Here is a 22014-nt window from a genome sequence, read left to right as displayed (position 1 = left end):
GTGCTGCCTCAGATATCTGCTTACACGGTATCGTATAGCCTATATATATATATATATATATATATATATATATATATATATATAGAATCCAATGCACAGCCGGCACACCATATGCAAGTAAATAAGTTTTGGTGCTTATCCCATAAAGCAATAACAGACAATTGCAACCGGTATCGTATGGTCTATATATATATATATATATATGTAGAGCTATCAGTACCGTGTTAGCCGAGCTTCAATAATCAAAAAATAAATAGATGATACCGTTCTGTGGCTAACGAAATGCTTTTATTTGTGCGAGCTTTCGAGATACACTGATCTCTTCTTCCAGCGATGTTACAATGTTTCATTGTAACATCGCCGGAAGAAGAGATCAGTGTATCTCGAAAGCTCGCACAAATAAAAGCATTTCGTTAGCCACAGAACGGTATCATCTATTTATTTTTTATTATATATATATATATATATATATATATATATATATATATATATATAAAACATTCATAAGGTAGACACTTGGAATCCCATAATGCAATCTATGGATATATGGAATATGAAACCTGGGATCAAGTATGAATTAAGGCAGAGAAAATAGACTTGGTGGGTGAATTGATCGTTATCGACTTTCTGTAAATGCACACCTTATATTTTAAACTGAAATCTGACATTAGCCCAAATTACAAACCTGTATTTGGTAATGACAAGTTATACTTTCACATTTTGCCAATATTTAAGAGCTATAAATGAAGTTCCAAAAAGCGAGCTTTAGACCACTATGTTGGCATTAAGAAACCTTTCGAAATTAATTTAACCCAGTTAGTCACAGGGATTTTTTTAATTGAAATTTTTTATGCTAAAAATACATAATTTGGGGGTTATTTTATATCAGTGGACATCTAAAGAAGCTTTTTACCAAGTTGATTACATTATTGTGTTTAGTTGTGACTGAACGGTCAAAAACACATTTCCAAACAAACTGTTTTATTACATTACATAAAGGTCCATCACTTCAAATGAAACTTTTTAAAAACAATTTCTGTCTTTAGAAAAACAAAGTGGAGCATTTTTAGGCAGTTTTCAAAAACAATATTTGTCCCGTGCATTCAGAAACACTGCAGATAGGGGGGATTTGGTGTGTCTAAGTGTGCTGAAAAGTGGTTTATTCCATCAGAACATATGTTGTATCATTTGGAAGAACTCTTTTTGGCGGCAGCTTCTTATTCTTTTGAAAATCTACCTCTGCTAATCTTCTGATCTGGGGGCGCCTTCTCTTTTTGGTGCGGGGATTATAAATCTGCAGAACAAGAAACAATTGTTCTACTTCTGGATTTGTTTGGGATCTGAAATAAATTTACAGAATAATAACAATAAAAAACAAATACATTTTATAAAGAAAAATATTTACTTTGGACAAAAACCATTTACACTACCTATACTAACACTTGTATACAAATATGAATTTTACAATGACACTTTTCAGATATTGAATCACAGCTAACACAATTGTGTGGTAAGATTAACCAAGCTCGTTTGCACTATGGGATATTCTGAGTTACATGCAACATGTTGTTTTCACATACTAACACAGATCACCTGTACGTGGACATTGTATTCTTCAAAATATCTTTTGGTTGAATTAATCAGATGTAACAATATACTATAAATAATATAATAAACAATCAGATAATCCTCCTCTCTTTTAAGACTATTCCCTCCTGGCATCTCAGCCCTAATTTCTCACTATACACCTTCCAGACTGGCGTTCTGCTCAAGGATCTCTTCTCTCTACCCCTTTTTGTATCTAAAGCCCTCTCCTGCCTAAAACCTCTCTCACTCACTGCCCCGCACCTCTGGAATGCCCTTCCCCTCAATACCCGACTGGCACCTCCTCTCTATCCACCTTTAGGACCTTTCTTAAAACACACCTGCTTAACGAAGCATATGGGTAGCTTCGCTGGCTGATACTATAAATCTCGGATGCACAGAGCTTGGCCTCTTGCAGACGGCACTTATCATAACACCCTCCTACTGTCTCTGTAAATTCTCTCCAACCCACATACCACTTAGAGTGTAACCTCTCCAGGCTGGGACTCCTTTTCCTATTGTTTTAGGACTGAAGCACTTATTCCCATTATGGCTCGTGTATTACTGCTGTAAAGTGCTATGCACATGAATGGTGCTATTTAAATAAAGATATACATGCATATAAACATACCTAATCAAAGTGCCAAACAGATTGTAAAGAAAATGTCAAAGATTAGTTTCTGGTTTGTTCTCTCTTCAAATGTTAATATCTGTACCTTTCCAGCCCACGGTATTATAATTTTTTTGAGCCATGTAGTAAAAGAACAGATTGTGCTGTGCCTTCTTCCCAGCTCACAATAGTCTTTTCTAAACCTGGAAAACAATGCGGTCTAAATCACATTACTATAATGTTTAAATATGTGCTCGTACAGTAAAGCGAAAAGCACAAATAGTAATATAGACCACTGTCTGCAATTGTATGATTACCAGATGTATTTCAACACTATTTAATGTTTAATGTTTTACAAGCTTAAACGGAGATCATTATTTGCATGGCATAGAAACTACTGAATAATGCCAACTTCCACCTCCGTTCTCTGCTATTCAATCTCTTTAGCTATAAATCTCTCCATTCTAACTGTTCTTTAACACTGCTAGAAAACCCCAGCTTGCTTTTCCCTATCCTCAGCCAGTTCTACATAGATGTCTGGGTTTAGCCTATTGTTCGAATTGAATATAGTTTAAAAAGCTCTGCAGTATTTGACTCTTTCTATTGTATCTGGCTTCCCTGAGTGCTCTGCCCGCTGTATTTTACTTGTATTCTGTGTTTTCCAAGCCCATTTATACCCATTCTTTCTATACACACTTGTTCATCGGGAAGCTTAAATTGACTTCTTTCTCTTCTATTTTCTTAACTAAAAATGCACCATTAAAGGTTAATTGAACTCTTTTGAAAAACACTTCCTAAAATGAGAGACCGTAACAAATTAGGCCACCAGTGTTTGCAAATAATGTTTTGCAGTCAAATTGATGGGAAAGGAATTGAAAACGTACAAATGCTATTGATACATGTTTATTTGTTAGCAATTTCCTTTTGCGATGCTTTCCAGAACGCATTTTAACAAAGATCGATGAATAACAAGGCTTTATCCATTCTTGCTTCTACATGCACTACCTTTAACATAAATGTATTTGTGCTACTTAAATAAGGGACATTAAAAATAAACAGTTTTATGCAATTTGATGGCAACTTTTGCCAAAATGTGTGAATACAAGATTTCCCCATTCATAGCTTTGTAAATCGTAAGAAATCATAATGTAATGAGCATCATTATCAGTAATAAATAAGACACAGTTTCAGCTCTTTAAACACCACAACCAGGATTATATGGCAATACAATATTTTAAAATTAGATTTGTAGAGACTAGAAAATAATTTAAAAAATATATTTTTTCTAAAGCACTGAATATGCATCTTACCATTTTCTTGTGTATATAGAACTACCATTCTAATTCTATTTGTACATTGATCTTCTACGTGGGATTTGTAAACACATCAAAACAGAACCTACCAACAACGACAACAAATAGTTGGTTAGAGATAGCGGGCCTCATGTACTAAGCAGTGCTACGCCAAAAGGTGCCTTATAGCTGGTTACTGCTTAGTAAAGTTGGTGCAATACTTTAATTAGCGAGTGATTAAGGCAAATGCAGATTGTCTATGTCAGGGGTGGGCAATGCCTGTCCTCAAGGGCCACAGCCCTTCAGCACAGGTAGCTCAGTCAAAGACTGAGCTACCTGTGCTGAAGCAGGGATATCCTTAACATGTGACCTGTTGGTGGCCCCTGAGGACTGGAGTTGCCCACCCCTGATCTATGCAGTGATTTCTTTATGCTGTTGATAACATGCACAAGGAGATCAGCCCAGCGATTAGGAATACAATTCCATGTGCTGCAACCTGACGCTTCTCTTATTTACAGAGCCAGAATTTACATTGCAAATCAAATATGGTGCCATCTGCCTCCTGATTTCATTTTATAGCCCTATTAGTGTACTGTACATAATAAATGTATTGTGGCTACATTATAATAATTGTAATATGTTTAAATGATTAGATCTTCCGTTTGCAGTTACCTTTATACACTGGCTACACACATTCTTTCTCAATCCAAAGCACTCTAAAGTTTAGTGTGGTATACTTCCTTAAACGATTTACCACCATACCATGTTTCACTTTATAGGTAAACATCTACTGTACAGACAGCAGTAAAGGAAACCCAAGCTGCTCATACTATAATGCTTAAACGTGTACTTGTAAATGCATTAGACTCTGCTATGACTATTAGAGCATATGGCAACAGTATTAAATTTGATCCACCCCAAAGCCTATATATGGCTTTAATTCAGGGGTGGTCAACTCCAGTCCTCATAATGACTGAGCCACCTGTGCTGAAGCAGGGATATCCTGAAAACCAGAGCTGTTGGTGGCCCTTGAGGACTGGAGTTAGTCACACCTGCTCTAGATTGTAAAATCTCCAAGCAGGGCACTCGTTACCACTTTGTATCGGTTTGCGCTTCTTGCCCCATTGTACCGCGCTGCGGAATACGCTAGCACTCTATAAATAAACGATAATAATAATTCTGTCTCCCCTCCAAGGAGTCGAATGTGCCATGGATTGAGTTCAGAGTCCCCAACGTGGATATGGCTATATAGATACACATACACACATACGTTATAAATTTACACTATACCATGTTATGAAATAATGATTGTTTTGTTAATCTTATACTATATTTGTGAAAGCACTGTATGCCTGTCTGCATGGCCTCTGTCCCTAGGGGAAATCTCATTGGTCCCTTGGCCCGCCCGCCCCTGCACACCTCTCATTGGCCTGAGGCGGAGTGACAGGCCAAAGGACACACAACACACACACACACCTCTCTCTTTGTCCTCTCCCCCCCCATCACACTCACCTCCCCCCTCCCTGGTGCTCCACTCACCTCCCCGCCTCCGCTCCACTCGCCTCCCTCCCGCTCCACTCACCTCCCGCTCCACTCCCTCCCGCTCCACTCACCTCCCTCCCCACTCACCTCCCTCCCGCTCCACTCACCTCCCTCCCGCTCCACTCACCTCCCTCCCGCTCCACTCACCTCACCTCCCTCCCCGGCGCGGGGACAGGCAGTGGCCAGGCAGCCTGCAGCTGCCACGCGGCGCGTAAGATGGCGGCGACCGGAAGGACCCCCTTCCTCCCTCGCGGAGTAACTAAGATGGCGGCGGCCGGAAGGAGAGGTGACGTACGTGTGTGTGTGTGTATGTGTGTGTGTCACTGTGTGTGTGTGTGTGTGTGTCACTGTGTGTGTGTTACACTGTGTGTATGACACTGGGTGTGTGTGTGTGTGTGTGTGTGTGTGGGACATTGTGTGTGTGTCAGACACTCTAGGGTGGGGACCGGAGCTACGCATGGGGGGGCGGGCGGGGGCAGGAGCGGAGAGAGAGGGGGGAGCGGAGAAACATACAGGGGGAGTGGAGAGGAGGGACCCGTAAATTTTAAGAAACCCACCACCCCTCCTGTCCACTGTCCCCCCCTCCTGTTCACTGCCCCTCCCTCCTGTCCACTGTCCCCCCCCTCCTGTCCACTCTCACCCCCCTCCTGTCCACTCTCACCCCCCCTCCTGTCCACTGTCCCCTTCTGTCCACTGTCCCTGTCCCCTCCTGTCCACTGTCCCCTCCTGTCCACTGTCCCCGTCCCCTCCTGTCCACTGTCCCCTCCTGTCCACTGTCCCCGTCCCCTCCTGTCCACTGTCCCCGTCCCTCCCCTCCTCCTGTCCACTGTCCCTACCCCTCCCCATCTCCTGTCCACTGTCCCTCCCCCCACCTTTTCCTAGCGGGAAATTTAACTCACGGGCAACGCTGGGTCTCTCAGCTAGTTCCCTATAATTACCAAAGTCACATTTTACTCTTCTGTCAAAAGGAAAGCCAATCATATGCACTTAAATAAAATAACTTCACATACTGGACATACAGATCGGCGATGGTTATTTGTTCTAAATTAGCTTACTTATTTTTACTTACTTTCTTATTATTATTATTACTTTGGATAAATATTTCAATCCCTTTAGAGATTCTCCATTTTCAAACTTGTTTGTTGTACTACAAAAATGCATCTAGTTCAGACAGCATGATAATAATAGATAGTATTATATTAGGTTTGTTCTGGTGTACGGTTGGTATATCGATGAAAATATGCAGAAATAGATACATAACTGGACACTTGCAAGCTGAATACAGGGGACAAACAGTAACACTCTCGCAAATATATGAAGGGTATCGGTGACATCTAGTGGAGATGTCATGAATTTAAATTCCCACTGTGAGATAACAACATGAACAAGGAGCACATATATTAAAGAATAAAATATTTCAACGTTTCAAAATGAAAACATTATAAACAAAGTATTTTATTAATGACGTGACTAGTTACTTCCACACTATTTGACTTGGTCCTGATTGAGAGTTACAAGAAAAAGTAATCCTTCAATAAATGAGTATTAGGGTTAGTTTGGGAATTATCCGTTAGTGATGAGATGCAGAAGAGGCGTTTCCCCCAAACACTTACCCACTAAGGTTAACGCGCAGGGATTGAACGTGACATTATTTAAGTCATACTTAAAGGTACAACTCTCTCTCGATATTTGAAGCCAAAGCAATGTAGCGCTAACTTAATGTGACATCAAAGCAGCAATACACGTTTCATTTTGGTTTTTTTAATTACGGGGTTGAAGCAGGGGGTCTCCGGAGCTCAACTGTGTTAATTTCAGTTCCGGGGACCCCCCTGCTTCCAGAGATACTTACCTCCGTAGGGGGTGCCGGTATCTACAGCCAGGGAACTTGTGCCTAAAGAAATGGTGGCATTTAAATATCCCGCGTCACACGGGCCAATAGGAAGCCGCACCAGATGACGTCACGGCTTCCTATTGGCCCGCGTGACGAGGAACGCTGCCATTTCGTTAGGCACAAGAGAACCATGGCAGCAGATACCCCTTGTGGAGTTAAGTATCTCTAGAAGCAGGAGCTGAAATGAACACAGTTGAGCCCTGGAGACACCCTGCTTCAATCCTGTAATTAAAAAAACAATAAATGAAAGCTGTATTGCTGATTTAAGTCTTTGCTAATGAAATATACAAAAACAAAGCCTTTTTGTATATAATTTGCTTTGTGGTTGTGCGCTAACTCCAGGGAAAATAACATCGGTTCCTGTTTTAGGTTTTAGATAACGTGATGTTCTGAGCTCCGCGTTAGTGAAGCTTTGAGGATCTGGCCCTTAATGGCTGAAAGGAAGCCTGGCAAACACTGACATGACGGATACATTCAATTCATTTCTGCAAACTTTGCATGACAAGTACAGGAGACTCGTATACGTTCGATTGATTTATTCCGTTTACCAGTTTGTTTTTTGGTTAAATAAGCGTTTTCAGTTAAAAAAAATACCCTTTTCAATAGATGTTTCATTGCTTCTTTAGGAAGTATATATCTAAACCAATGGCGCCCAACTCCAGTCCTCAAGAGCTACCAACAGGTCTGGTTTTCAGGATATCCCAGCTTCAGCACAGGTGGCTCAGTCAAAGACTGTCAAAGACAAGTCTTTGACTGAGCCACTGATTGAGCTACCTGCACTGAAGCTGGGACTGATTGAGCCACCTGCGCTGAAGCAGGGATATCCTGAAAGCCTGACCTGTTGGTGGCCCTTGAAGACTGGAGTTGGCCCCTCCTGATCTGAACCTTTTATTTCACACCTATCTTTGCAGGATTTAATAATTTTTACAAGTCTTACACAATGCAAAGTGAAGAATAACAGACACTGGTAAACATTTACAAAAAATAAACTAGTGAGGTAGATCTGCCGGTGTCGATAACAAATGCCGATGTATGACACATCACCATCCAGTGGCTCTTGAATGGTTTCCTCCGTTCCTACATTCGGTTTTGCCGTAGGCTCCCGTTGCTTAGCAGCCTGAATGAAAAACATACGCAAAATAGAAAATATTTATTAATGTCATGATTAGGCTTCACCAACCTTATAAAGCTGCAGTTAATGTTCGATGGGAAAACGATCTATCCTTGTAGGGGGTATTATATATTTTATTGGACCAACCAGTAGTTGATACGTTACCAGCTTTCGTACCTGATTAAGGACCCCGAGAGGGTAGAAAGCTTGTAACATCCCATAAAATGTATCATACCCCTTCCTCCCTCTCCCTCCTTTGTTACTACATGGACTTAAGGACCAACACTGCTCCCCACCTTTCTTTGCTTTATATAAACAGTATATCTCACAGAAGTACAAGTTCAAGAAATTGCCATGTTGAGTATGATGTAAGGCAGCGGTGCGCAAACTGGGGGGGGGGCGCTAGATTTTCTGGGGGGTTGGGGAAGCGCGGCAGTTATAGAGGTCCCGTACTTTCCCTCCAGACATTTAAATCAAATGCCGGGGGACAGCACGAGGCCTCTATAATACTCTTCCCTTCCAGCGACGCGTCGTCCTGGTAACCTGGTGTCAAATGACGCTGCGGGGTCGCGTTCCCATGGCGATGTGATGTCACATGACCCCGCGTGTCATTTGACGCTGGGGTCGAGCAGAGGGGTGGAGGGCAAGGCGTGGAAGAGAGCAGGCAGGGGTGCGCACGGGGAAAAGTTTGCGCACCCCTGATGTAAGGGGTCTTCCTGTGCTATGGAACACATGGCACATGGTAAATATGAGCCTTTGTGCAGCTCCACTCCTCTTCTTCTATAAACCAACTTAGCAACAGATGAGCCAGTGCAGCAGTAATATCTCTCCCACTGGTGTTTAGAGGAAATAGTGGGTTTTGTAATAGGCTATCTGGAAACTGTACTTTTTTCCAAATTCTCAAATAACATAGCAAAACAGCAACGTATTTAAGTGATAAGAGCTGGTAAAGCTATCAAGATCAGTGGGGTTTTTTTTTTTTACTCCTACTCTGTTCTATCATATTGATCCTAAAGGTAAGTACAATTCATACACAGGAGCCAATAAGTTCAGAGCCAAGTAATTATTTCCTGACCCCAGAATAATAACAATCAGTAGAGCACTGGATCGCATAAACACTATATTTTCCTCGATCCAATCGTAATAACTATAATTCTGTTAGGTTACTATAAGAAAACCTATATATTTACCTTGCTGTAGCTACTGATTTGCCCTTCGTCGGCTTGTATGTATGCATCGGTTTTATTTATTTATATAGCACCAATAATGCACGCAGCAGTTTACAGAGTAGATATAATACAGGGAATATACTGTAAGTGCATTAACCAAAAGCACAGAATAGAACTAGCAGACAATTAACACAAAGATTTCAAGGTGCATTAGACCTGTGTTACAATGGTATTACTGTATACTGTACCACAATTCTGTGTAATATCCTATACCCTATTGTAGGGGTGCCCAAACTGGGGGGCGCAAGATTTTTTTGGGGGGTGCGGCGGTTACAGAGGCCCCGGGCTCTTCAGTGGGAGGCCTCTGTAACCCACTTAACTGAATTGAGCTGGCTTCGCGCCACGCATCGCCATGGCAATGCGGCGTCAAATGACGCTACGTGGTCATGTGACGACACATTAGCCCACAGCATAATTTGACGCCCGTCGCCATGGATCACGTGATGTCACGTCACATGATGCCACTGCATCATTTGACGCAGCATTAAAGGTAAGGGGGGGGCACGCAAAGGGGGAGGGCAACGCAGGAAGTTTGCGCACCCCTCCCTTATTGCATGAAAGACAACAGCCATATCTTCATTGCATCTATTTTAAGGTTATCCCTGCTTCAGCACAGGTTGCTCAATCAGAATTAGTGAATGTGAAGCAGGGATATCCTTAAAACCTGGACCTGTTGGTGGCCCTTCAGGACTGCAGTTGGCCCTGAATTAGATACATCAGTGAGTATCTACATCACTGGTAATATTACTGACATCAAACACTCATCCCATCTGCATCTTCATATACGGCGATAAACGATTGAAAACCATGGTTTAACTTAAACAGTGATTATTTGGTTATACACACCTCCCATCATGCTCTTGGTTGTTTGGGTACATGTGCGGGACCCGATTTGAAGCACTCTGTTGTGTCAAATAGGATGAAGAAAGATTTGTTCCCCCTCTGAGCTGCCTAAAGGCAATTTCTGCATGGATGCTTCGTGGGTTCTGTGCCATTCCTAGAACATGATGCTTGGATTTTTTATCTGAAATGCAAAATGCATACTTGGCCTTTAACCAATCTGCAAATAAATCAATATACTGTCATTCTTCAAAACATTAACTTACTGAAAAGAGTAAAAACATACACTGAATGTCTCTGTAGCACACTGAAAGGACACATTTTCAGAAACATACTGCTCGTCTATTGTGGGTGTCTGCTTAATTGCTACAGGCTGACATCTTTGTCCTCATTTAATTGCTACTGATTGACATTTTTGTTTCTAAGCAGTAAGCATATGTTTAGAAATGAGACTCTGTGATTTTAATACATAATGCGTAAAAAGAAAAGCCATGTTTAGGGCTGTTCAATTATGTCAACAACCCTTGCTAGATAATAATTTGTGCAGAAATTAGCACTTAAGAGCCACACAGCTCAGCACAGACCAGCCAAGGGCTTAGAGTGTGTAGCTTGAATAAAAGCAGGAATTAAAGCAACGATTACCATTTTTTATGCTTCGCATCCATACACACACACACGCCATATACAAGCGTTGAAATGTGACATCTAAACATCGAATGTAGTGCAGTTTACTTACACTTATTTGCTTCATTTGGAATGGTGTCTTCATGCGCATTATTTAAATGGAAGTCGGCGCCACCAAAATGGTGGATTCCTCCTGGCAGAGTGACATTCGTTATTCGTAATGGTGCAGGTTTGGTCAACAGTAAATTGGAAACAGGATGCCCCATATCCATAGCCGAATTTGCAACGGATAACGCCTGCACACCAAGAATAAGACAGGTTTTATTGGATCACCTTCAATAGTACTCATTTAAAAAAAGAACAGTTATAAAGTAATCTGAAGGTAAACACGCCGAATAGCAGTGAGAAGACTACAGGATGTAGGCACCAGGAATGTTGATGGTTAGGGAAAAGATAATGTTTTCTTACCAACATACATTGCCAGTACAACGTAATAAAAAGTAAATAATAATTAATTCTTTCGAAAGATTAGAATGAAAAAAAATGAACCATTAATAAAAATGTATGCTAGCAATGAGTCATAAGATATAGCAACCAAAAGCAAAATTTCAACAGAAAACCCCACAAAACTTGGAAAATCTTTTCTTGTGTTGATACACTTGAATGGTCTGATGAGATAATGGTTCATTTCTATCTAAGCTCACTAGGGACAGAATCTCCACTGAACCTTGCTATGAAACATAAATGTATCCAGAGAATATGGCCTTTACATGATTTTCTGCCTTCTTAAATCTTACTGTGCTTTCTGACTTTTATTTAAGTGATGTCCGAATGGCAAACATGTCTATTTAAAATTAAAGGTTTGAACACACTATTCCAGACTACCAGTAAATTAATCTTTGAGCTATTGGATTAATAGAATCCTATTTTGAGTTCACCAATTAACATGCACAAAGTCAATGACATATTTTATTGTGTTTGCAAATGCTGTAGGTAAAAATTATAATTTTTATCTTAAATCCAAGACTGATTGCATACATGGATATGGAAAAATTACATTATGGAAGGCAATGTTAAGAGACATGAAATGAACAATGAGATACAACTGCAAAGTGTACAGTACATATTTCCTTAAAATGTGCTGGGAAAATATAAAATACTATTGTTTTGTTCAAGTTATTATACTCCATGTTTTATAGTTTTTTTTATGAGACAGTGTGTCTTTGGCTTGTTTCACTGGTAAAGTTTATCTTACTATGTGAGTATCTTGCCTGTGGCGACACCCAATTGGTGTTTGTTACCTATAGTGTCCAGTAATGTGGTCTGGCACTGAGTAACATGGCTCATTTAAAAATAACTAAACATACCAAAAACTGTAATAAGAAGACACATTTTCAAGTCTCTATCTGATGATCAAAATATTTCCCCAGTTTTCCTTCTAGATATTTAACCCCTCGTCTTTCTGTCATACATGACTGGTACCATACACAGCAGAACGCCGATCATACTACACACTATCCTTTCCATCCTTCAAATCAACCTCCCAGCTCTTGTGCCTATATCACAACATCAAGTTCCTACCTGCACACATAAAAGAAATTATCTAGAAGTGTGTTTTTTAGTATTGCTATAATTATTAATGTATTCTTACCTTGTCTCTTTATAGAAAAAAAAGTAAGTTAATGATACTGTGGTGTGACGTTAAAACTTGGTTTAAAATCAAATTGGCATGTAATGCATGTGTATGGAAAACGGCACTCACACTCCAGCACTCATGCCCATATTTACAAAGTTCTTCTATCCATGTTTGCCTCATATATCTCACATCCAATAACTTAACAACTGCTCTACATAGGCTATTATCCTTGCCTAGTACACTATGAATCAGTTGCATTAAAATAGTATTGTGTGAGCGGTGTGCTCTGTTGTGTGTTTGTATTAAAATAGTATCATCCCTTATAAGTGTTTTGCCTGGAAAAGGGACCTACCCTGTTAGCCAATAAAGGTATCACTTTGCCCTATTTGTTAAAAAACAAAACAAAACGAAAAAGGAATTACAAAAGCGACACCCATCTCTATCTGTGACCTTATTAGTGAGGTGATACTGCCCATATTGATCCTGGAAAAAGTGAGGATTCTTTGTAGGTTGTTGAAAGAACAGCTCCAAATTCTTATTTTATTTTACAGTAACTTTTTTTTTTAACTAACATTGAACAATAGGGGTTTGTATTCATGAGTTTCAAGACTTCAGCATCCCATGGTTCAACTAAGGTAGTCTTCCGGGCAACCCCTGATGCATCTTCTGGTGTATCTACATATATATTCTTATGATGATATTTCTTCTCTACGATGAGTAGTCTTTATAAAAGTCACTACAACTCAAATCGCTGAATAGACAGATTACCTTTTTTCAGTAAGCTTGGTTCATATCTCATTTCTCTAATTTTGTACGGATAAGCGCATTTTTCAACCATGGAGAACAAGTCGTCAACCAGTAAAATGATCGCATCTGAAGCAGATGAACCTAGTTCTAATCTGTGTCCGTTCTATGTGACTAAGTTCCTTTGGCGCCGTGTGACTCCGGCACGTTTGCCTGTACAATATATAGTGCTGCAAAATCTAATAATAATAAATGTGTGACATATGATAGAAGCCCAAATACAACTTATAGAACTCCTTTTTTCCCCCAGAATGTTTCAGTCTACGTTTGCATGTACCCAGAATCCCCGGCTGCAGTGGAAGTATTGTATGCGGAGTGACTGGGGAAATGTAGGTCTGTAGACTTGTCTTGAGACATGAACGTGATCAAAAGTCTTATTTTTATCTCAGCCTAAACATACTCTTCTTGTATTTCTCATCACCGAGCTCATGTTCTAAATTCTGCATGCTGCTAAAAGTAAGACTCTTCTACTTGTAGTTTGTATGGCACTATATTTTCTCACACAACATCTTTGTTGTTTGGGTGTGAAGAGTGCGACTATAATTAAGAAGTGCTTTCCACGACTTGAGTTTATCTTGGATTCCAATACACTTATTAGGTGTGAATAGTGTGGAATGTCTGCTAGCGCAAACATCCAGGACTCCCAACAATGGGTAGGACTGCGGCAAAAGATGCAAGTTAGGGCTACTCAAACTGCAGATTTTAGATCAGTTCTGAATCTCCAGATTGACTGGATTCCAAAGACGGTTCTAAGAGCTGCGTCTTCCTCCGTCCTAAACAGGAGAGGGGAATCAATCATATGCCTGAGTATCAAGACCACTTAAACAGAGAATTGTTTCTACGGATATGCTCCTTTCTTCTAGTCCAGAAATGGCAGCACACACTTGTGGGCACTAGCTTCTCACTCTAGGTAGGACAGGAAGCTGATTTGCTGGAGGTCATGCCAAACTAATCTTATTAGTTTCTTTGAGGAGGTAAGTAGGAATTTAGACCAGGGTAATGCAGTTGATGTGTTCTACTTAGATTTTGCAAAGGCTTTTGATATTGTGCCACCCAGGAGGAGATCCCAGAGAGCAATGATTTTCATAATACTGGACCTTAGAGAGTCATTACGTCCAAATGAAGAGGGTTGTCTTCCCGATTCATTGAACAAAAAAGTGGAAGCTTTATGTTGGTTCTGGTGGTCATCAAATCTATACCTGCTGACAGGCATTGAGAATACCGCAGGATGTAGACCCCACTCAACTGGAGGGGATGCTTGCCAAATTCTGGTTTTGCCGGTAACATCCTCTGAGGGCCATATGGGACAGGAAATGTGCACGGAGACGCTCAAGCAGGGACGGTTTTAGAATGTTCCCGCCCATAGGCACTTACTTTTTTGTCGCCCTGGCCATCTCCTGTCGCAGCGTCCCGGTGTCATGTGGTGATGCGTTACCATGACAACAGGACATCACGTGACGTCCCATTGTTATAGCAACGCGTCGCCATGTGGCAGTGTCATTTGACGTCGCAGAAGGAGGGCGACACTGTAGGCGGAGGTAAGAGACCTTTACAGATGCCCCACACTCTCCCCTGGCAATCAGTTTCATTGTTGTGAGGAAGAGAGCGGGGCCTTTGTAACCGTAGCACCGGCCCTTCGAAATTTGCCGCCCCATGCCTAGTAACCAAGCGGTGTTCCTTTGATCGGGGAGCACTGGAAGGAGGGCTCTTTTGGAGGATGCAGCCACAAGCTTCTCCCAACACTAATGCATGCAAGACTAAGGAGGTGACCGATGGGCATGGAAGACGAGCCCTCCCCCCTGTTTTACTCAACATCAAATCCCTACACGTGACTTGTGGATATCATAGCCTACCACTCGGTCCCACTACCTGTGGGCTGCATAGGAAGCCTACATTATTACTTCTTTAGTCTGGCTACCAAGCTACCACTATGCGTGGTGCTCAAGCCAGTGGCCCAAGTGCTTACCTGTCGAAGCCTCAAGAAACAAAAAACCTTAACACACCTTCCAGGAGAGGAAGGACCATTTATATAGCTACTCCTCCGATTTCCAGGAAATCAGCCTTCTGTCCTTCCCAGAGGGAGGAACGCGTACCTACACGTGTGTGCTGCCGTGGAACACAGAAGAAATATGTTTTTTTTTAAAAACAGTATCCCTGATGGACGCACTCTGAGCAGAAGAATATTCTGTTTAAGTATAAAAAATGTAATATGTTTGCGTTCCTTCAAACGCAGTTAATATTGAACTCTTAATACAGTACTACTAAATAACCTTACTTCAAAAGTGCCATGTTGTGCTTTTTTTGATGGACAGATTTTTTTTATTTTTTATATCTGATAGACTAAACATGTTATCGTTACACAAACATTAAACAATATGGAGCGTTGATCACAAAAACATCAGCACCTTATTTTTCAGCAGTGTTTTAATGCCAAAAAAAATAAGAATTCAAGTGAAAAATGCTGTCAAAAGTGAGTTTTACTTGCTGTTCCATGAAATCCATCTCTGCTCTTGCCCTCTCATCCATGGTCACGGGAATTCCATCCAATACCTGCAGGCTTTGCAACCGGAGCACAATCAGCTGACGATGGAACATTTTACGGGAAATCTAAGGGAAAGAGTCAAGTCAACATTGGAAACGAATAACTAAGGCTGTATGGCCATATCTCGCACAATTAATGGAATGTAGAACATGAATAGGTTTGTGTGATATTTAAGTAATAATCCCTGTAGAAGGAAAGTCTCGGGCCTTCAACTCTTCCAGCCAAGGCACTATTGGCCAGTAATGCCCTGTTCTTCGGTGATTATTACTTAATTAACTATTTTAAATCTGCTCCACTAAAGGGAATCACAGCCCATTCCTCAGCAAAGACACTAAACAATGTATAACTTTCCCGTTTTCCTCTTGGTCACTGTGAAAAACGGTTTTCTATCCGTATCTAAGATGTATTAATCGAAACAACGTTGTTGGTGCTTGATTTGCAATGGTTGCCATACTTTGCTAACACACTGTACATGTTTCACTCTGTGATTTAAGCAATTACTCCTATAGTACATAGCATCAAAGATACAGGGGTATGGGTACATTTACTTTAACATAATAAAACAAAAATAGGAGCAACATGTAAAATACATAAATTGTCAAGCACCACATATGTAAAAATTAAATCCAACTTAATGTCTAATCATTTAATTTTGCAAAAGAAAATTAAATCCAAGAAATATTGGAAGTAAACGGGCAGAGGACACTGAAAACAAACAATAACCAATATTGGTAAATATATTTTTATGAAATACAGAACTAAATTGTTTTTGTACTTTACATAAAATACATTTCAAAATAATTCAATGTAGTTTACATTTTTACTCAAACATTCAGAGCCAGTACCCAGTATGTGATCTGAATTGTAAGTAAGTGGCCATGGGGAATACTCACGGGGTTTCCAGAAACAGACAGTTCTATAAGTGTAGGTAAAGCTTCCAGTTTGTCTACTTCTGACATTTCCTGTTTGAAAGTAAATAAACGTGTTGGTAAATAAATCTACTCGGTTACCCATAGAACATGTAAATTTAGTTGTCGTCAGTCCCCAGGTGCTGCCACTGCAAGAACTCAACAAACCACTCTGTACCCATTATTATGTGTGTGGCCAGTGTAATGAGCCTGAAGGAAAGGTTGCCTTGACCCTAGTTACAGTAGGTAGGGTGCCCACCCACAGGTAAGTGAGGGAGCCAGTTTCATGTACTGCAAAGGGGGAGGATATCAGTCTGGAAAGGGACCTTATGTCATAAAGCAGGGGTGGCCAACTCCAGTTCTCAAGAGCCACCAACAGGTCAGGTTTTCAGGACATCCCAGCTTCAGCACAGATGGCTTAGTCATTAACTGAGCCACTTGTGCTGAAGCAGGGATATCCATAAAACCTGACCTGTTGGTGGCTCTTGAGAACTGAAGTTGGCCACTCCTGTCGTATACAAATGGGTCTGCTGCTTCTTTTCCATAGAGGTGGAAGACATCGCCTAGCCTTGGTTTTTAAGAGAACTGCAGGTCTTAAGATGCTATAACAGGAATGTAGTTAAAGACAATCACTGTATAAATGTGCACTCGTAATTATGTTTAGCTCTTATAAGAAACAAGAGCACAGAGAAGGACATCGAGTTGAGGTCTCAGGAGAGGACATCTGCCACCCGTATCCTTCAGAGAGGACGCCTGTGGTTATAAGTTGAAAGCTACACTCTATGCATGTTCATTGTGAATCTGCAAGTTAAAACATTGCAGAATAAAAAAGCGTTTAATGCTCCAGTAGAAGGTCCGTGAATAATGATCAAACCGTCAGTACCTGAATTTTATTGAATCCAACGAACAGTTTCTTTAACTTAATAAGAGGAAGCAAATTGTTCAGGTTTCTGAGTCTGTTTTCTTCAAGATGAAGGGCAACCAGAGAATTCTGCTTCGCAAATGAACTGTCAGTAATAACTTTAATACGGTTATGGTCCAACACAAGCTCCTGCAGAAATTGTAAACCGTCAAGTGCTTCGACCCGGCTGATTTCATTTCCTGGTATTAGAAATGAAACAGGACACAAGTTCAATCTCTAACTACCTCCGTAGCATTGAATACAATATTCAGACCACAAGGTTAAAAATCATTAAGGGTGCCCAGCCATGTGAAAAGTTCATAATAAGGACATCCGAACAAGAAAGAATATCTATTTAATTAACATTGTGAACAACCTGTAACAACTGCTCATTGAAACGTTTACATTCACTTTTGAGTTTTCCATAACAAAGAATATTTATGCATGATTACATTTATTTAAACACAAATCATATCTGAAATAGATCTATGGAAGATCTGGAGATTTTAGGATTTTCATCCCATGATTTACACATAACATTGGATAATATCTTCAACTGTTTTGATATGACGTGTCTTTTCAATGACTCAAAGAGTGATGGATCGGCAATCCATAACTTTGCATTTTTTATGACCTATAACATGCCCTACCACAACTTTGAACAATACTATTTTCTGCTAACGTTGAGCAGGAAAAAAAATGCCTCTATTCTTATTTTTGAACCACCAACACCCTCAGCCCCAAAACAATACACCCTCTCCTTCAAAGACAGTAAACCTATATACACAGTCATACACACAAATTGTATAATTCATTCTTACCCTGTAAAAACAGCGATTTCAAATGGTTTAACCTGCTAAGCTGCAGTTGAGGCAAATTACTGATGCCATTGTAACCCAAATGAAGCACTTCTAAAGTCTGCATTATTGGTGTCAGTGTTTCCCCAAAAAGTACCTCCCTGCAAGAAGAAAGAAAACAAACAAATAATTCAATGGATGTTCAAAGTCGGCACATTTTCAGTTTTAATTCCAAATTTGTATTATCTTTTAGGTATGGCAAGCAAAATCAAAGTGGACTCAATAATATTGTATGTCAGGAGTGGCCAACTCAGAGTCCTCAAGGGCCACCAACACGTCAGGTTTTCAGGATACCCCCCCCTTCGACTGAGCCGCCTGTGCTGAAGCAGGGATATCCTGAATGCCTAACCTGTTGGTGGCCCTTGGGGACTGGAGTTGGCCACCGCTGTTGTATGTGGATGGCAAAACCATATTTTTGTGAAACGGGAAAGTAATTATGGAATGAACTTATATTGTAACAATGTATCACAGAGAGGGAAAGAAAGAGAGAGCCACACAAACATATACACGTATCAGTGAATATCTGGAAATCTTTTTATTAAGGGGGTCAGGAGACATTGAATGATAAAAATGAGACTTGAGCGGCAAACGACAGCAAGAACATCATCCCTTCCAGAGGGCCCTGCAATAAACACATGTGCAGCATCCCAGGGCACCAGGAAAGGTACCATTGCATTTGTCTTCTTATCCATTTAATCATTTGCACAGCACAGGGATTGAAACCTATGTCTGGTTCTGCGCCATCCTCCTTTTTCTGCTTTTCTACTCAATTTCCTCCTCCGGACCTCCCCTCTTTTTCTTGTGGATTCTTGGTTTTCTGTCTGATTTTCATCATATTGGAAGGCAAATAGGTAAACCTACTAATAACATCAAGCTGCTGCCGTAGTTGGTGAGAAGTCATATGTACTTAGTACTGAATTATAAAACAACACATTATTAGGTCATTAGAGTAAAGGGCAGTACTCCGTGAGTGAATATATGTGTATGTGTGTGTGTGTGTGTGTGTGTATGCACACAAACACACACATAAATCCAGGCAACTTTCTGATTCTAAAGTAACACACCATTTTTAATGCATGATAACGGTTTATTACCTGCATCCCTTTGAAGTTCCTTGTTGTCCGTAGCCACTTGAGTTCACCTTTTGGTGAAGTATCTGCCTGTTCGTCAGCTGATTGTGAGGCTTTTGCCGAGGTAGTATTGATTCAATGTGATTGTGATTTAGGTTCAAATTCTGCAGAAAATAGAAACAGGGATGCCAGATTACAAAAAAAAAGCTACATTATTAGTGGTTTCATCTTACTTTTTTTGGTTATCTTACATACAGTAAGTAAAAATGTATTTGTGCTTTATAATTAGGTACTCTTCGTCAATTACTTTGTTTTCTGCAATTAAAAGGTTAAAATGAGAGTAAATTACCCCTATCACTATGTTGGGAAGCCAACCGTGTTGAAGATTTTAGGCCAAATCATTTGCTTGGAGCTCAGCGCTTCCACAACATGGGAAGAGGTCTTCCCGGCATACTGCACAGAGGACCAATTTGTAGCACAATGTATGGTTGTTCTAAATATCTCCTACCACTTAGGACCAAAGTTGTGGCTCATAAAAGCCTACATTTGTTTCCCCCTAATAACGTCTCCTGTTCTAATAACCTCTGCACCCATCTCCTACAGGTTGAAACAACATTATTGGCACTTAAAAAGGCCAGAGATCGTACATATTTTTTTTAAGTTAAAAGTTTTTTAACGTTTAAGCATTTTCGTTTTGTTTCCAACACTTACTTTGAAAGGGGTAAGTAAGTGGGTAGCAGAACCTCCCGACGTTTCGGTCCCCAGGGGAACCTTCTGAAGAAACATCAGGCATACAGTATGTGTGCATTGTGGACCCAATAAACCATTTTTATGGGATTATCTCTTGTGCTGTGCCGGTATATTGGACCTCTAGTGATCCTTACAGACTTTAACTATTTACCCTTTACCGTGCAGCACACCTGCCTCTGCTGAGGCTTTTTATCTGTGTGTGTTGCCTCATTCTCTCTCTCTCTATACATATCTATCTAACTCATTGTATATATAATCACAATATATAATCTATCATAATACATCGGTCAGAGCCTACAATACAAAAGCATGCATAGCGAGGTGACAGAAAGAAGCGAGCAAGTTTCTGGAAGAAAAGTGTCAGAAAGAAATATAAATATAAATTCAGTTGTGTTTGATGAAACATGTAGGTGAACCTGAAGATGTTGGGGAGAGCTCTACTGTAAAGATCTATATTAAAGGGGTAGTTCAGGAAAGCATAAATATAATAATTGAAATAATATAAACAATCTAACCCTCACAGCCACACAGATTGCTACTTCTACTTCATGGTTTCAGAGCAGGCATTGATTACCATAATCTATGGCTTTGCCGCCGCTGGTTGCGGTTGCGTGCACGATGGAGTGCTTGCGCCACACAAACTACAGTTCTCTATGGGGCCGGCCCCAGTCACTGCTTGCACCCGCCTGCGCAAAGCGTGATGCGCGGCCACCTTTGCCAAAAGACAAGATTTTTGTCTTTTGGCGCGGTGGCCACGTCACAGTGGTGGTTCAGTCAATGAGGGCGGACCAGTCGCGTGACGTCATGGCCACGCCCGCCTGTCACAAGTGATCTGAAGTCCTTCAGATCGCTTGAATGGAGGCGGTGAGTGCCATAAGGTGCTCCGTCACGCTCACTGGGGCCGTAGCCTATCCCAGGGGTGCTCAACTCCAGTCCTCAAGACCCCCCAACAGGTCAGGTTTTAATGATATCCCTGCGTCAGCCCAGGTGGCTCAATCTTTGAGTGAGCCACTGATTGAGCAACCTGTGCTGAAGCAGGGATATCTGACCTGTTCAGGGGTTTTGGGGACTGAAGTTGAGCACCACTGATCAATACAGAAGTTGAAGTTTTAGGTGTTTACATAAAATCTGTTCGGTAACTTCAAAATAAACCAATAAACCTTTTTTTCCTGTGAGTTGGATGAACTGCCCCTTTAAACAAGACAAAAATGTGCTTTCTTGTATTATTCATAGAGCACTTAACTAGAGAGTCCAACATTATTCTATTTTAATATTACTTATTTATAGTTATGTCAGTCGTATTGCCTAGACCTCTTTTTCTGAGAGCTAGGCTATAATTAGAATTTGCAATACTACACTTTGCACATTTTTATAGATATTTGAAAGAGAAAAAAAAATCGGTCATTGTGCTCAAAAGCTTTTGCCGTTCTTTCATCTAAAATCATTTTTGAAATGTAGATATTGAACGTTCAAAAAGTTTGATGACAAGTAAAATAGGTTTGTGTGACTGATTAGAACGTTTTATTGCCATATATACTGATTTGCCTGTTCGTTCCATTGAACTATTATCTGTTTTATTTGCATATTGCAGGTTAAGCACGGCATCCATGTGCATTCTGCAATACGACTCGTATAGGACATGACCAATGTAGGGTCGGGCAATATCAAAATTCTCACCACGATAACGATATTGAGAACTTTATCGCGATAACTAACTATATACATCGCGATAAATTTATTAAAATAAGTCTGGAAATGTTTTAGTATATCTAAATAAAACGTGTTCTTAAAATAAATACATTTTCTTTAGATTTACTAGAACA

General features: G+C 40.4%; 1 protein-coding gene across 13 annotated transcripts in view; it reads right to left on the bottom strand.

Annotated features, from left to right (window-relative positions):
• Nucleotides 1-964: 964 nt before the first annotated feature.
• The window catches only part of LRRC9 (leucine rich repeat containing 9), a 75369-nt gene continuing 54319 nt past the window's right edge, over nucleotides 965-22014 (bottom strand). For 4 of the 13 annotated variants that reach the window (XR_012803906.1, XR_012803913.1, XR_012803914.1 and 1 more), the window contains exons 26-36: nucleotides 19466-19605; nucleotides 18336-18472; nucleotides 17497-17714; nucleotides 16599-16667; nucleotides 15645-15770; nucleotides 10836-11019; nucleotides 10106-10319; nucleotides 6098-8036; nucleotides 3505-3592; nucleotides 2216-2397; nucleotides 965-1340 (exon numbers count right to left, since the gene is read on the bottom strand). Coding sequence is in view for 2 of the 13 variants with exons in the window: in XM_075614812.1 (XP_075470927.1) it covers nucleotides 7997-8036; nucleotides 10106-10319; nucleotides 10836-11019; nucleotides 15645-15770; nucleotides 16599-16667; nucleotides 17497-17714; nucleotides 18336-18472; nucleotides 19466-19605 (1128 nt within the window). In the remaining 11 variants the exon portion in view is untranslated. Of the gene's footprint in view, nucleotides 1341-2215; nucleotides 2398-3504; nucleotides 3593-5949; nucleotides 8037-10095; nucleotides 10320-10835; nucleotides 11020-15644; nucleotides 15771-16598; nucleotides 16668-17496; nucleotides 17715-18335; nucleotides 18473-19465; nucleotides 19606-22014 lie in introns of those variants that run through there. The other 9 variants (XR_012803911.1, XR_012803907.1, XR_012803908.1 and 6 more) reach the window with 9 other exon arrangements.

Source organism: Ascaphus truei, chromosome 9 (genome assembly GCF_040206685.1).
Source record: "Ascaphus truei isolate aAscTru1 chromosome 9, aAscTru1.hap1, whole genome shotgun sequence".
NCBI lineage: Eukaryota > Metazoa > Chordata > Amphibia > Anura > Ascaphidae > Ascaphus > Ascaphus truei.
Note: the sequence above shows the minus strand (reverse complement) of the source record. Positions and strands in the feature narration are given on the sequence as shown.